The 14,804-nt window shown below is 39.5% G+C and overlaps 1 protein-coding gene across 1 annotated transcript; it reads left to right on the forward strand.

Annotated features, from left to right (window-relative positions):
* Positions 1-599: 599 nt before the first annotated feature.
* Positions 600-14,506, forward strand: LOC306807216 (receptor-interacting serine/threonine-protein kinase 2-like). Its single transcript, XM_079316565.1, has 12 exons — positions 600-717; positions 2,917-3,082; positions 3,901-4,054; positions 4,245-4,400; positions 4,541-4,689; positions 6,267-6,316; positions 7,378-7,539; positions 7,875-7,960; positions 9,318-9,386; positions 9,665-9,830; positions 10,619-10,771; positions 12,060-14,506. Exons 1-12 carry the CDS (start codon positions 636-638, stop codon positions 12,377-12,379), a joined length of 1,713 nt encoding a protein of 570 aa, XP_079172691.1. The 5' UTR covers positions 600-635; the 3' UTR covers positions 12,380-14,506.
* Positions 14,507-14,804: the final 298 nt, after the last annotated feature.

Below are 14,804 nucleotides of genomic sequence, written 5' to 3' on the forward strand. Positions count from 1 at the left end.
CCAGTATTTCAGCAGCAGCCTCACCATTTCTGGGTGCTGAGCACCATGACTTATCTCACTTTCCTGACTGCATTTCTCATGCAGCCCAGCATGTAATTTTCTCTTCCTGTGATGAGAGCACACTCCTGGCTCATGACCAGCCTGACTTTCACCCTAACCCCTACATCCTCTCCAGGAGGGCTGTTTGACCATCTATTGAACCTGACTTCTCTGTAACACAGCATTACCCTACACCTGCCCACCTCCTTCCAGAAACCCAGCATTTATTTTCTGTTTTAAGATCAGCCTGACTTAAGAAGTTTTGGGGGTTTTTAAGTGGTGCTGTCAGCCTGCCCCACTGCAGAGATCAGTATCAGCTGCATAGTATGAGCACAGCTCCACATAATTCCACACCTGGGATGTATCCAATATGGTATTTTACACTGCTGTGTACCTTTCTCTCTTGTTACTCCTTAATGTGGAAGAAGCAGCTGTCCAACCTCTCTTTCTGTAATCGCTCTCATCTGCAGTCACTAAAGAGTTACAGTTTGTGTATCTGACCAGGAAATGTTAAATGTTTGCAGGCAGCCAATAAAAGGAGAGCTCAACAAGCAGGCTGACTCACTCACTGCCAGGAAATCTGGAGCTGGGTTTGAATGCAGTGCAAAGCCAACTCACACTTGGTGTCACAGCAGTTTCACTCCATCATTCCACAGTTTTATGTTTGTACTTCCAGAGGTAAGTTGATTTTTTTTTCTAGTTTCTTTCCCTCAAACATCTGTATATTAGTGTAGTTTCTCTCACAGTAAGGAAACATCTTCGCTATGAATTAATTTTTAAAACTTAACTTATAATTAGAAACTTGAACTAAATGGCTTTATAGCAGTCTTCCTCCTGCCCCTGCCTGCAGAGATGGGCAAGGATGGCAAAGTTATCCAGGACTTTTAGTGTCTTACTAAAAAATAATGCAAACTCTTTCCTTGTATAGGTCACCTCTGGAATATTGATTTTGGGGGTTGATAATGAGATTTTAAAAGGATATGGGAGAAATAGCATTCAAAAGAGCAGAATTATTGAAAGAATGTCTTGGTACCTTGCAATACATAGATGTAGAAACTCAGACACAGGGAGAATGGTGCTTAGCATGTCATGACATGGTTTGTAACAATAAAGAATGAAGTGGTTTCTGTTTTGATTTTTAAAAATCTGCTATTTTATTAGATTTTGCAAATCCAAATAGGAGCTGATGATTAGCTTTCATTTTTGTCTTAGTAACCAGTTAGCAAGAGTTTAAAAAACACATATTATTACTTGATTAAATTTTAAATAAAAATAATTACTTTCAGGAATGATTTGGTCATTGTTGGGTCATTATTTGCTCTTCCTTGCACTATGGTTGGAGTAATTTTTTTTGGCTATTTAAATTATTATTTATTGCTGTACAGAACAAAAATGAGACATAACTTTGCTTCTGACAGCATTTTGATTATCTCCTTTGCATTCAGGATTGGTCGATTTGTGTGGTCTGTCTTAGCAACTTCAAGGAATAAATTGCTCATTTAGAAAATTATCTTCATTCAGAGGAACCTTTTCAAATTTTATGAAATTGTTAACCTGTCAGCCTCATCTCCTCTTTAAGGTAACTTCAGAGAAGCACCCAAGGCAGTTATTACTTTCCAACTACAATAATCTAAAAAAAGCAAAAAGTTCAACTGTGCTTTCCTACCATGATCAAATATGGGTTAAAGCTCAATTGATAAATCAGCTGCTCTTTTGCATTTTGATTGTGGTTAGAGGCAAAATTGAGTTTATATCGTGAATGTGCCTGCAGGTCAAGACTGAGATTAACCAACAATAAAATGTTCATGAACTAGGAGCAAGATCACAGGCAAATTTATTTTCAGGCTTTTGTTTCTATTTTATTTGTGGAGAAAAGATTATCTGGGTTTTGAGGCCTTCTGCATCCCAGGAGCTCTTTTGGTAGAGCACATCTGAAAGGACACAATGCTCATTCTACAGACCTTCACAGTTACTTCAGTTCCCTCATTGTTTCCTTTTCTAGCCCTGGTTTACTGGACCCCAAAGGGAATATTCCATCTTGAGGAGTTCTAACTCACTGACCACTGATCTTACAGTAATCTTTACCAATGCCACCTGTTTTATGCCATCTGTTATCTTAGATTGCTTGTTTTCCTCCTTTACCACTCCCTTTTTGGCTGTCTCCAGCCTGATGGAGCTCCACAGATGTAATTAGAAGTGTTGCTCATGTAGTAACATGGTGATGCTTTGCAGTTGTCTCTAATCCATGTGAGTTGTCATGCAAAGTGTCTGAGAAGTGCAGCTGGCCCTGGAGAGATCCTGCACAGACTGTACTGCCCAAATTCCTGGCAGCTAAAAAGACACAACTCCATGCAGCAGAATTCTGACAGTTCACAATAGCAGGAAATTTGCCTTTTTCTTTGCTTTTACATTCACATATGATGTATTAAAGATGACATGCAAGAATGATGCACAACATGCTGACATGAGTTATTGAATAATTGCCTTCTTTATGAGAAGTGCAGAAATTATTTGCCTGACATGTAAGATGCTAGTTTGTTGTCTACATTACTCAGTATAATGTTAAAATCAAATTTTATATTATAAATACTACTCTACTATTTCAAAGGCATTAGATAGAAATAATGATGAGCAATTAATTAGTACCTTGCAGCTTCAGATGGCAAATTATGGTCCAGGCACTCCTTGGCAATTAGTGCATTTTTCCTCTCTTTGTAAGGATAGTCTGACACTGAGTGGTGAAAAGAAGGCTGTTGGATTTGTTATTTGGGAAGCAAAGGGTGGTGCAACTTCACTGTGCTTTTGTAATTGTGACAGGAAAAAAAAACAACAACCTCTTAAAACTTTTTTCTTTTCTGCCACATTTTTTCCCCCAAGCCAGCCATCAAGAAATGGCCAATCCATTACCTGTGGTAGCTCAGGAAGATTTGGAAAGCTTTACCTTGACCAGGACAGTCTCAGGCTTTGCACTCAAGGCCTTTCATATTTCCTGGAACACTCCCATCTCTGTGAAGCTGCTGACCAGCCAGGACACCACAGACAGGTATGGGTCTTACCTGCCCAGCCAGCCACACAGGTGGGCAGCACAGACCTGCAGTGGCATCTCCAGGATCAGCTGATCCCTAAGCACATCTCCATTCCTAGAAATCCTCACCAGCCAAGAGTCAACTTGGAGGCAATTTTACTGAGAAACAAGATCTATGGTTTTTTTTGCATTTTTTAATAAAGTAGAGCTTAATCCTGAAGTTAGTAATTAATCTATTATAATAATGTCTATAAACCTGGATCAGTAATACCAGTATGCTAAGGTGTTATTTTTCTAGAGGCTCCTGAAGAGACCTCAGTTGAATTTAATCTAAATCAGCATGCACAGATGAGAGCAGGGGAGATGGGATGAGGGAAGGTAATGGCCAGGATTACACAGCAGTAAGATGTGCAGGGAAAGCATGGAAATACATAATTTCCTTAGAAATATGGATGTCACTAATAGAAAAAGAACACAAGTTGTTTGGAGCAGTAAAGGTAAATCTTTGTTTTATTCTTAATCTAGCATTTTTTCCTGCCTTCACATTTCAATTCTGATTCAAACTGTGCTCTTGTGTTCATATTAAAACATCCAGAGATCTTTCATTTTATATTAGAAAAATTACATTTACTTTATTTTAGAAAAATACACTACACTACAACTGTTTCATATTCTTACAATTGTTTGGGAGATTATATGATATTGGGTTTAATGGTAAAATAATTGTAGCTTGTGCTCATCCATGTGGTTGTTTGTCATTTCCATATCCTACAGTCTCATCTCCTGCTGAAGTTCCCTTGTATAACCTGCCTCTGACTTGTTTTGTTTTTTAACAGGGAGTGGAAGTTGCTACTTCAGGACATAGCAAGTGTCAGACACTGTAAGTCTGAACGTCTCCTGCCTTTCCTGGGGATTTACCAGCACCATGGACTTGTGGGGATAGTGACTGAATGGATGAACAATGGATCCCTCCACTCCCTCATCCATGAGGTAGATAAAAGATGTCTTTGAAGTGATAATATTAATTACAAGATCAAACAACAATCAGCATGTAAATTATGGACAGTAGTCACAATCTGTTCTACAGTTTCTGTTTGTTCTGTAGTTCTGTTTGTTGTCAAATGAAAATGGGAATAGTAACAACTCCACGGTACCAAAACCTGTATTTTGTGTCACTTAGCACCAGCTGTACCCAGAGCTTCCCTTTCCCTTACTCATAAGGATCCTGTCAGATGTGGCTGAAGGGCTGCATCATCTTCACAGCCTCGAGCCTGCCCTCTGCCACTGCAGCCTGAAACCTTCCAATGTGCTCCTGGATGTGCAGTACAGAGCCAAGGTAGGAGCTCCTGCTTTTAGTCCATCAACATCAAATCCAGTGATTGTGCTATTGTTCCATATATTGATCTCAATAGTCGACATTTGACACCAAGACTTGCTATATTGTTACTAAAATTACTTTCACTCACATTTCCATAGATATCAGATTATGGCCTAACCAACTGGAGGAAAGAGCAACTGAGGTCAGACCTGCAGAACTGCCATCAGAGAAACTGCCAGGACTTAGTGTATCTTCCTCCTGAAATACTTGGAGGAGGCCTCCCTTCCCAGGAAGGTGATATTTACAGGTGAATGGAGTTTCTAAGGGCACGTCATACCTAGTCCATGCAGCACTCCAAGTGTTCCCAAAACACTTATCTCCAAAGAAATTACAGTAAAAATGCCAGACATACAAACTGCAGTAGGATACTATGGCACATGAGGCCAATTGCAGCAGTGAATTAAATTTCAAATTCCCATATTTGGTGAATAACATACCAAGATTAAGAACTTCTCAAAGTCAGTCATATAAATATTCCTATAATAGACCTAAATGTTTCAGAAGTGTAACAGCTGCCAAAACTTTCAGATATATTTAGAAGCCTCATAACTGTTTATAAGTGTGAACTGCTGTTGGCTTTAGTTTCAGAAAGAATGGTTTATGTCCAGGCTCAGGTAAAAATAAGACCTTTCCCTCAATAGTGTCCCATTAAGATCCTATGGAATCTCTGCTGGGATAAGTTACTGAGCCACTGAAGCAGCTGTACATGTTAACAAAGTGATCTATACCAAGGAGAGGGATTACTCACTGCCACCATGTCCTTTTTGGGTATGTTCTGTGCAAGGTGGCTGCCTCAGTGAATGAGAGAACCTCAAGGTTCCACTGGTCTGGATGGTCTGGACAGACACACATCATCATGACCAGCACACAGAGCTGTAGACTAATATTTTAAATAACTTTTAAGTAGATCACTCTTTTGATTTCTGAGCTTTTGTGAAACCTACACATTTAAACTCCTGCTTTATTGTCATAGGCAGGCTCTGAGTCAAATAATGCATACACTTGAGGAGACCTATAAATGATGTGACTGATCTCATGCTGTTCAGAAAAAGGTTTTGCACAGGAAAAGGGGAGCCTTACTTTTGGGTAGCATAATTAATTTTTCAAAAATTGCATTCATATATATGATTTAATGGATACATTTATTATATAATACATTATATAATAAAATACTGAGATGTGACTCAGGCACATGAGATACATGTGCATCTAAACAATGGTGAAATAAAGAAAGCAAAAATTTGTGTCATACATTAAATACTAAGTGTATTTAAGTTACATGTATGTCCACATTACATTAATACTTTCCAGATTTTTATGTTAAAGTAATAAGGCAGAAGAGGAGGCTCTTCTAACCACTGTAATCACTACAGCAAGATATACAAATAAGCAGATATATTTATCCTAGAACTGCCTCTTCCCTTTTTGATTGTTTTGCTTCTGACTTACCTATAGAGTGTTTTTTCTCATCCAGCAGCCACCTCTTTTCTGCCTCTGATTTTGAAGACTGATCTTTTTTTAAATCACTGTATTTTTTAGCATCTGAGTTGTGGGTTATATGTATAGATCTATGATCCCACTGCAACTATTCCTATTATGTTGGAAAAGGAAAAAGGTATTTGGATCCCCATCAAAATTTGCTGAAGCAAATAGAAACCTAGTACACCAGAATCAAATTTTTGAAGATTAACTGATATGCCTGGCTAGAAAAACTCCTATCTCTTCAAGCAATAAACCTGCTTTTGAAACTGAGAATGTAGATACAGATTGCAAGGTAATGAATGATCTTTCATTGTTTTGCTGTCCTTTGGGGTTTTTTTCCAGTTTTGGAATCCTGTGTTGGGAGACCCTCAGCAGACAGAAACCTTTTGAAGGTATTTATTGTTCATTTCAGGCTTTGTGCTGTCCACATCTTCTCCACAAATTCCCTTACTGCAGTGAAATTATGATACAAACACTGTCTTTTCAGATGTCCCTTTGCCTTCTCTTACTGTTACACAAAACTATATTAGAGGATGTAAATATTATAATTCCTCACCATATCCTAAATGTTTCCAAAGAAGCTGCTCTCTCTGAAGGGAAAAGGCAGAGCTTCTTTCCCCACTAGTATCATCAATCTGTGCTTGCTGCAGCACTGTGACTGAATTGGGTTTTCCATGTACCTTCAGTGAGAAGGAATATCACTTCATATTTGTCAGCTGGAATTTAAAAAGAATCAGCTAATTGAATGAGCAGAATACTCATATTTACAGTTGCTATGAGTCTCAAATACCAATCCAGAAATGGCAGTTCATGATAAATTACCTTAAGGAAGCAAGGAATCTTACTTTCTTAGATGAAAGTGTGAGCAGTTTTAAAGAACTTAGTCTACAAAGCATTGTATAGTAGTGGCCACTGTCTAGGAATGGTTGCTGTTTCATGGAAGTGGAGAACAGTAAAGGTTTCTTTGCTATGGGCTTCATTCTGCATGGCAAAACTCATTGAAGGACTATTTTACACACTCAGGACCTTCAAAAAATCCTACAAAAATATCCAAATGCCCACACAGCTTATGGCTGCCATCTTGAGGCTGCTCAAAGTAGATTTCTTTTTTTATCAATTCTATTCTCTGAATACAAGTGTAAGGCTTTATAAAAAACTCTGCTTAAAATATTAGCATGTATTCCTGAGGCATCTGTGCATGTAGTTTATAGTACAAGTTTACATAATCATTTGTGACTCAGTATTGGACAGAGTTCTTTTTCTGAAAGGTGCTGTTGCAATAAGCAGCTATAGCTATTGTTAAAGGCTAGCATATCAACTTACAAGAGCACTAATATAATTTTCCTTTTCAAAAAGCAGTCTTTGTTTAAAAATACACAATATGATTGACATTGGATGTAATTTTAAAAGGTTTTAATATTTTTTGGCAGTGACATTTTCTTTTAAACTGTAGGTCAAACAACTCTGCTTGATGTTTTGAGAGGAATCTGCAGCAGTTTGAGGCCAGGCATGTCAGAAAAGTTCATACCAAGCAATTTGCCTGAGAGGAATAGACTGTTGCACCTCATTGCTCTGTGCTGGCATCAAGAACCAGATTATAGACCACACACTGCAGGTAACATTCAGGATTTCTTTCTGTGCAAGATTTGTAATGGAGTCTTTATAGGAACAATGCTCTAGCACACTGAACAACTGAAGTGGAAGTGGTCTTTTGATCATCAGATTACCTTTGATTTTTCCTCTAACTGAAGCTTCCCACCAGAAACTGACTTATTTGTCTCCAAAATTTTGTTTACTATAAAGTACGAGGTGGAAATTGGTTTAAACTAATTTCCACTATTTCATCCAATTTCTCAAAATAACAGTAAAGTTAGTTACAATATGATGATGCTTCAATGTATGTGCTTTCATACATAATGTGGTATTTAAAATGGTTTATTATCTCTGCAGAATGTGTACACCTTCTAAAAGGAGTTTTGACTAGTATAAATAAGGAGGTAATTTCTGCAGCAATCTACAATTTGATGGATGCAAAGGTCAGTGCAAAATTTCTTTTTCTCCTACAGCATTACTTGGTTTGGTTGATTGCAATCTTTCTGACCCAAAACCAGTGAATGTTTTGTCTTGGTTGTTTTACTGGTGATGCCAGAGAGCTGGAGAGTGGCCTTTGGCACTTCAGATTCATTCAGAAATTGTAGAATATATACTGTGAGGTTGTCTAGAAAATTAATAAATTGCTACCTGCTATTTTAAAAAGATGAGAGCTTTTTTCTAGTCAGCACCTGAAGTCAGGCTGGCAAACCCATGTGAGTGAGAACAAACATCATCTCAAATACTGCAGATTAGGGCTAGAACCAAGGACAGGTTTTTTATGTACTGGTTGGAAACCATGTAGCTCAAAACCTGAGCAGCATTTGTACCTGTGGTAGCAATAGCAGCAACTAAACTCCAGGCTTTTAGGCACAGCCACTGCTCAGCCCAGGGGCTCAGGGGCTCTCCAAACCACAGCAGGGGATGGGGAGCAGCCAGTGACCAAGGGGACAGGGCTAACTCTGTATCTGCTTACACTGCCACGGGAAATCTGCAAAATGTGACTGCCACAAACATAGCTACATCCCAGCTAGTTAACGTGGGCACTAGGGAAAACAGTGACACACAAGTTTTGGCCCTTGGACAAGGATTCTGACTCTAGCTGAAGTTACACAACCCATGTGTAAGCTGTGTTGTTGGTTTCATTGCTGTTGTGTATGTTGATGCATGCTAGACTATTTTTATATGTTGCAATCATATTCTGGGCTTCTAGAACAGCCTTGAGCAAGGTTTTATTTTTTAATTTGTTAGATTGTGAAGATTTATTTTACTAGTGAGCGTTATTTTTTGTTCAAACAACTGAACTGATAAGTCCAAAATTACTCTGACAATGATACTGAAGTTTCTGGGAAATTGATTCACAACTGTTGAAGTATAAAACCTTAAAAATAGTTTAAGAAATCTGCTGTGGATGTACAAACCGGAAAAAAGTTACAAGTATTGACACATCATTACTGAAGACAGTTTGGCACACTGAACACAGGATGGCTGTGCTGTTTGGGTACTTAAAGACAAACATGTCCTAGCTAGCCCAATCTCTCTCAATACAAGCTTATTTTCACCTTCCCCTGCATGATTCAACATTGGGTTTTAAAATAAATTTGAAACACTGGAAAGAGTAATAGAGTAGAATTGTGTCCATTCACTCTGTGCAGTTTACTGTTCCTGTATAGGAATGTACCTTACAGTATAATATATGTTGCCAGTGTCATTTCTGTCACTATAAATTGTTGCTCCTGACAGCTGTGAGTGGAACAATCCATGTCTACACTTACTGCAGGTACTGTGGTTTTCTTCTTCCAGGAGAGAGCGCTTAACGCATGCAAAGGCTCAGAGAGGTTCACCCTGCACGGAGGCACATGCAATGCAGAGGTGAGTTCCTGGCACAGGAGTCTTTGGAGCTTATTTCTCCTGACAGCTCTGACACTATATAATGCCAACACTTGGGCAAAATGTTCCTAACCAGGATAACTCCATCCAACAAAACCCACAGTTTTACCTTGCTCCAAGCAGCTCGCTCTGACGTTGCTCTTGCAAAAAAAAAAAAACCTCCTCCTCTCAAGGTTTGTTTTGAACCTCTCCTGTTTAGAAAAGGTTTTGGAACAGAAGTTTCCAAGAAGATAACTCTTCTCTATTTTTATCTCTTTCAGATCATCTGTCCACAAAAAGACAACTGCTTAATCAGCAAGAAAATTCCTCTTTTAGTGCCAAGCTTGTCGACTGTTCTACGTGATAGCAGTGCAAATACAGCAGAAAGAGATAATATTGAGAGGGGTGTGTCAAATACAACCCCACAGAATGCAACAGCAACAAAAGGTTCCCATCTTGAATTATATTCAGCTCCAGCTGTTATAAGGAAAGGGCAAATATTGCTAGCTGTTCCATATAGAAATATAACTTTTCATGTAAAATTATCACTTCTCAGAGTAAAGCTGTGCTCTCTACTGGTATCATCTGAAGCATGAGTTCACTGCAGGAAACAAGAGACACCACAAGCTTTCCATTTAGATGTACAGATTAAATAAAAAAAAATACTGTTTTTTTTTTTTTAGAATACTGAGCTGTAAATGTAGAGCTGTCTTTCCCTCACACATCAAATATTGCCTGTTGCTTTTGAGAGGACAAGTCCCTCCTGGGAATCATGCTGCTTTCTGCCACCAGTAATAATTGCTTTTTTTGTAATCTGCTAAGAAAGGGAAATATGTTTTAAAAAGGTAATGTTACCAGGAACATATGAATAATTCCTGATAATCATTGTTCCTATATAGATAACTTTCTTTACCTTTCCAATGTGGGTTTGCCCTAAGTGTTTAAATTTGTGTCAAGAAGAGATTGCCTGTATTTCTCATGCCTTCAGGTACAAAAATTGAGACATCAGAAGCCAATTGGCCAGCAGCAACATCTGTGTCTACAGACAGCTTGGAAAAGTCAGAAGTGTGTAGTAATATATGCCAAAGTTTTCCTAGGAATAAGATGTATTAACAAGAACCAAAGTAATCTCGAGTCAGTTTTCTGTTCCTGTCTCCTGTAGTGGCTGACATGTGTGTAATGTTTTCTTGTTGTTCAATTCAAAGATAACCTTGCTCATCTTAAACTTTTTCTAGATCACCCAGGCTCCGAGAGAAGAAAACCAGGCTCTTTTTGCACAACTTCTGCATTTGGTTCAGCTGCAGGCAAAGAGAGCAGTCAGCATAGCTCCCCACCACTGGCTCTTAAGCACAGACCACAGCCAGTGCACCTTGGGCAAGCAGTGACAGGTAGGCACCATTGCCACTCTGAACTGGAAATATGCACCTTGGCCAGGTCTTAGTGATTAAATTATTCAAAATTTAGAGGAAACAAATATTTTAAAATTATGTGCACATTTTCAGGTATTTAGAGTAATAACTGCTTCTAACTTGATACAAAATGTCTCTCTATTTGTGTATAGCTGCTCCTCTGTTCTCACAAGTTCAGGCACTGACCACTGAGAACATTGTTCTTTTCTTCCAGGGCCACAGTGAGGCTGAGAACAGTTCTGAAAAGACCTTAATAAAAATACAAAATCATAGCATCCATTGAATGTGAAATACATTAGTTGTTTAGGTCTGGAATAATCTTTTGCAATCATAAGCTGTGTATTGCTTACCTTTGCAAAGCAGCTATTGACTACAGAAACAGGTGACAGGGGACCCTTCATCCCCTCACATCATCTCAGGTCTTCCTGCAGAACAGAGGCAGAAAGGGTCAGATTTTGATTTGTGCAGACTCTTTGCTTGTGGGTGAAGCCTTATGAGGTTTTTATGCTCATTTTTTGCATACTGTCCTATAACAATTCTCAACCTAGCTGGCTGTCCTTCTCCATGGAAATTTACTTGAGTGATGATGTAATTTCTGGATAGATCAACAAACTAGACCATGCAGGAAAAGTTCATCACAGAACTCTCCTGGCAACACCCAGAAATCAGAATGACAGAAGCATGTTCTCCAAAGCAACGTGGCTTTTGGTTATTAATTTTCTTTTGGTGCATTTACTGTACACTAAGAACCCTAATGTCAGCACTAGGTATTCTAATCACCTCATGAAAAGAGGCAGAACCCAAAGCTATCAACCATTTTATCAAGAGTATTACTTTTGTTTTTAGCTTGGCTTGGACATATATTAATTTTCTCAGTTTCATACTACATGTTTCAAACACCCCTGCTAACCTGAAGTACCTGTTGTCTGTCCTTCCACCTTTATAGGAGACAGTTTTCTCATCTGTGTCCAGCCAAGGTGCATCACATAAAGTTAAATACACATGAGAGAAGAATTGGGCAAGATCTGAAAATCTTCTCCCCTCACACAATTTGAGCACTCATTGGTTTAGAAACACCTCTTTGCTGTAATCTGATCTCCGTGGGTTTCACGAGATGGAAATACTTTTGCACTAGTTTCAAATATAGAACGCAAACAAACTCCTCCTTCCTTCCTCTACTGAGTTTATATTTCTGGTGTTGATGCTATCACTCCCACTCTGGATGAAAACACTCGCTTTATCTCATTTTGTTTTCCTTTCACTCAAGGTCCTTGCAGCACAGGGAGCTGCTGTCGAATCCTTGCCTGCCAGCGACAGACCATAGTGAGCTGCGTGACAGAAGGGCGGCTGAACCAGGCGCTGGACGCGCTGCGCTCGCAGCAATTGCTGTCGCGCAGGGATTACGAGAGCATCGCCTCGCAGCCCACGGTCAGCGCCCGCGCTCGGGCGCTGCTGGACACCTGCCTGTGCCTCGGGGAGAGGGCAGCACGAGCTCTGCTGACTGCCCTTGCACTGAACAGATGCAGCCCTCTGGCACAAATCGTTCGCTGCCCAGGCTGTCCTTCTAAGGTCAACAGGCTGTTGTGACTGAGTTCTTCAGTCTGTTGTATGCATCTGAGCTGCGGTCATTTGTGATGGCAAAGATTCACGTTAGTGACTAAAGGTAATTCTTCCTACAGCCCATTATTTGAGTAATGTAGTGGAAAAAGCTAACTGGATTAAAAGGTTGAGTCAAGCGCTGCCAACAGAAATTGCCAAGACTGGTATAATAAATTCTGATTTGGACCTTGGAGATGGGAGAAGTGCACTACGTGCCAGAGCAAAGAGAGTTCAAGTGAGATGACATCTTATTTCCTTGATTTTTTTTTAGAAGGGAGGAAAATGAATCATGACTTTTTGGAGGTCACAGTGTGGAAAAATGGCTGTTTATAAATACTTCCAAATAAGGATAATGAACAACAGAATACTGGATGAGGAAAAAAAAATTACTGCCTTTCACTAAACTCATATCTGAGCCAGTTCTTAGAGTGAAATATGTCAGATAATCATTATTTCTTCAGTAGGGCCTTAAGTAAGGAAGTTTTATATTACGCATATAAATTACTTCATTTTCCTCACAAATGGCCAAATGAAAATGCAGCAGTACTTACATCAGTACTTTGGAGATGTGGGACTTGGAGTACACATTAAATGGACAAATGTTCTCTCTAAAAATGTCTGCAGTTCAAATGTAAAATTAAACCAGGCAGAAGAGGAGCCAAGCTGATCATTTTGAAATGGTGGTTCTGCTGAACTCTTGTCATGGTTGTACTCTAAAGGGAGACAGCCTGGGAATACTGGGAGGTTTTCTTGCTCTGGCCTGGACTCACCCATGGTCACAGATGCTTTGGAGACTCCAGCTGCTGCTCGAAGTCATCCTCAGGTCATGGACCCCCTGACTTGAGCCCACATGGAGTTCCAGGGTGTCCAGCACAGCAGCCCAGGAACTCTGCTGTTATCAGAATGTTCGCAGGCACAGTCGAGTGAGATGATAAGTGGTACAGCAAACAGTGAAAGCAACAAACCAGCCACTAACGAGCACCAGACACTTGTGTACAGAAGGCAAACAAGTCCCATGGCAAGCACAGGAGTCTGTCAACAGATAAATAGCAACAGCAGCTATAAATGTGATCCAGCACATTCCAGACAAATCTGTTGTTGCCTTGAACCCTTCAAGTTCCTCATTGGATGCTGAAAAGGACATTTGTGGTTTAAATCCAATGGACAACTAGGCTCCACAACACTAAAGTGAGAAAACTTGGTTGAGATACAGACAATTCAACAGGTAAAGCAAAAGCTGCACAGAAGGAAAGGAAAATGTGGAATTCATTCACCTCTTGGCATGGGCAGGAGGTGTTCAGCCATCTCCAGGAGTGCAGGGCTCCATCCCACGTAATGGTTACTTAAGAAGACAAATGCCATCACTCCAAACTCCCCTGCATCCTCCTCCTCCCCCAGCTGAGCTTGATGCCACATGGTCTGCAGTATCCCTTTGGCCAGCTGTGGCCAGTTCCCCCAGCTTGTCCTCCCCCAGCTCCTCCCTGGTGGGGTGAGGGGCAGAAAGGCCTTGGCTCTGTGTGAGCTCTGCCCAGCAATAAGAAAATATCCCTGAATTGTCAATGCTGTTTTCTGTACAAATCCAAAATACAGCTCCATACTGGCTCCTACGGAGAAAATTAACTCTACTTCAGCCAAGACCTGCACAATTTGAAAGGGAAATAATAAGATCACTTTCTTTATAATGAAAATAATGATAGAAGGTGTTGGATTTTTAAAGGCCCAGTGGGGTTTCTTCCAGCTTCATGGCACCAAATTAACATGAGAATTTGTCATACTATCTACAGGTGTTTCAAATGCAAAATCATGTTATTTGTTTCCCTACATTGCTTTTGTTCTCTCTGCAATTTCAAAGTTCTCATTGAATTCAGTTGTTTAGCTGACTGCAAATGCAGTAATGATGTGTTGTCTAGGCACATTTAAGAAATAAGAAATGTGATGTGTTACAGCAAAATTTCCAGTTACAATGCTGCTGGAACCATAAACATATTTTTTTTACATAACTTCATTGAACTTTGAGACTGCCTTGAATTAAAATATTGTTACAATTAAAAGCAATGTCTATCAGAATATGTTGACAATAGTTTTGCTCATTAAAGGAGATGAATATCTATTTCACAGTTGAATCTTTTTTTCACTTTAAAATCTACACTTTAAATTTCAACAGCCTCTGCTAAAAAAGGATGCCTTGCTTGTGATGCTGTCTTGGTGTTTCAACTTTTTAGAAGGCATAAGATACTCAGTAAAACAGATAAACATTCACCTGTGGGAAATAGTTACAGATGTTAAAAAAAGAAACTAACAATACTGCTGAAGCTTAATATCAGCTTCCAAAATCATTCCATTTAGTTGTTCTGGACACTTCGTACTCCTGTGAAGGATGTGTGGGCTGGCAGGCTATGCCAATTTTTTTGCT

Source organism: Erithacus rubecula (genome assembly GCF_903797595.1).
Source record: "Erithacus rubecula genome assembly, chromosome: 12".
In the NCBI taxonomy this organism is placed as follows: Eukaryota; Metazoa; Chordata; class Aves; order Passeriformes; family Muscicapidae; genus Erithacus; species Erithacus rubecula.

Bases quoted from the DNA above. Each gene is read 5' to 3' on its own strand.
- LOC306807216 (XM_079316565.1), top strand. From the start codon at position 636: ATGCAGTGCAAAGCCAACTCACACTTGGTGTCACAGCAGTTTCACTCC. The intron at 4,401-4,540 runs GTAGGAGCTCCT...ACATTTCCATAG, and splicing joins ATGTGCAGTACAGAGCCAAG to ATATCAGATTATGGCCTAAC. The intron at 7,961-9,317 runs GTCAGTGCAAAA...TTCTTCTTCCAG, and splicing joins ACAATTTGATGGATGCAAAG to GAGAGAGCGCTTAACGCATG.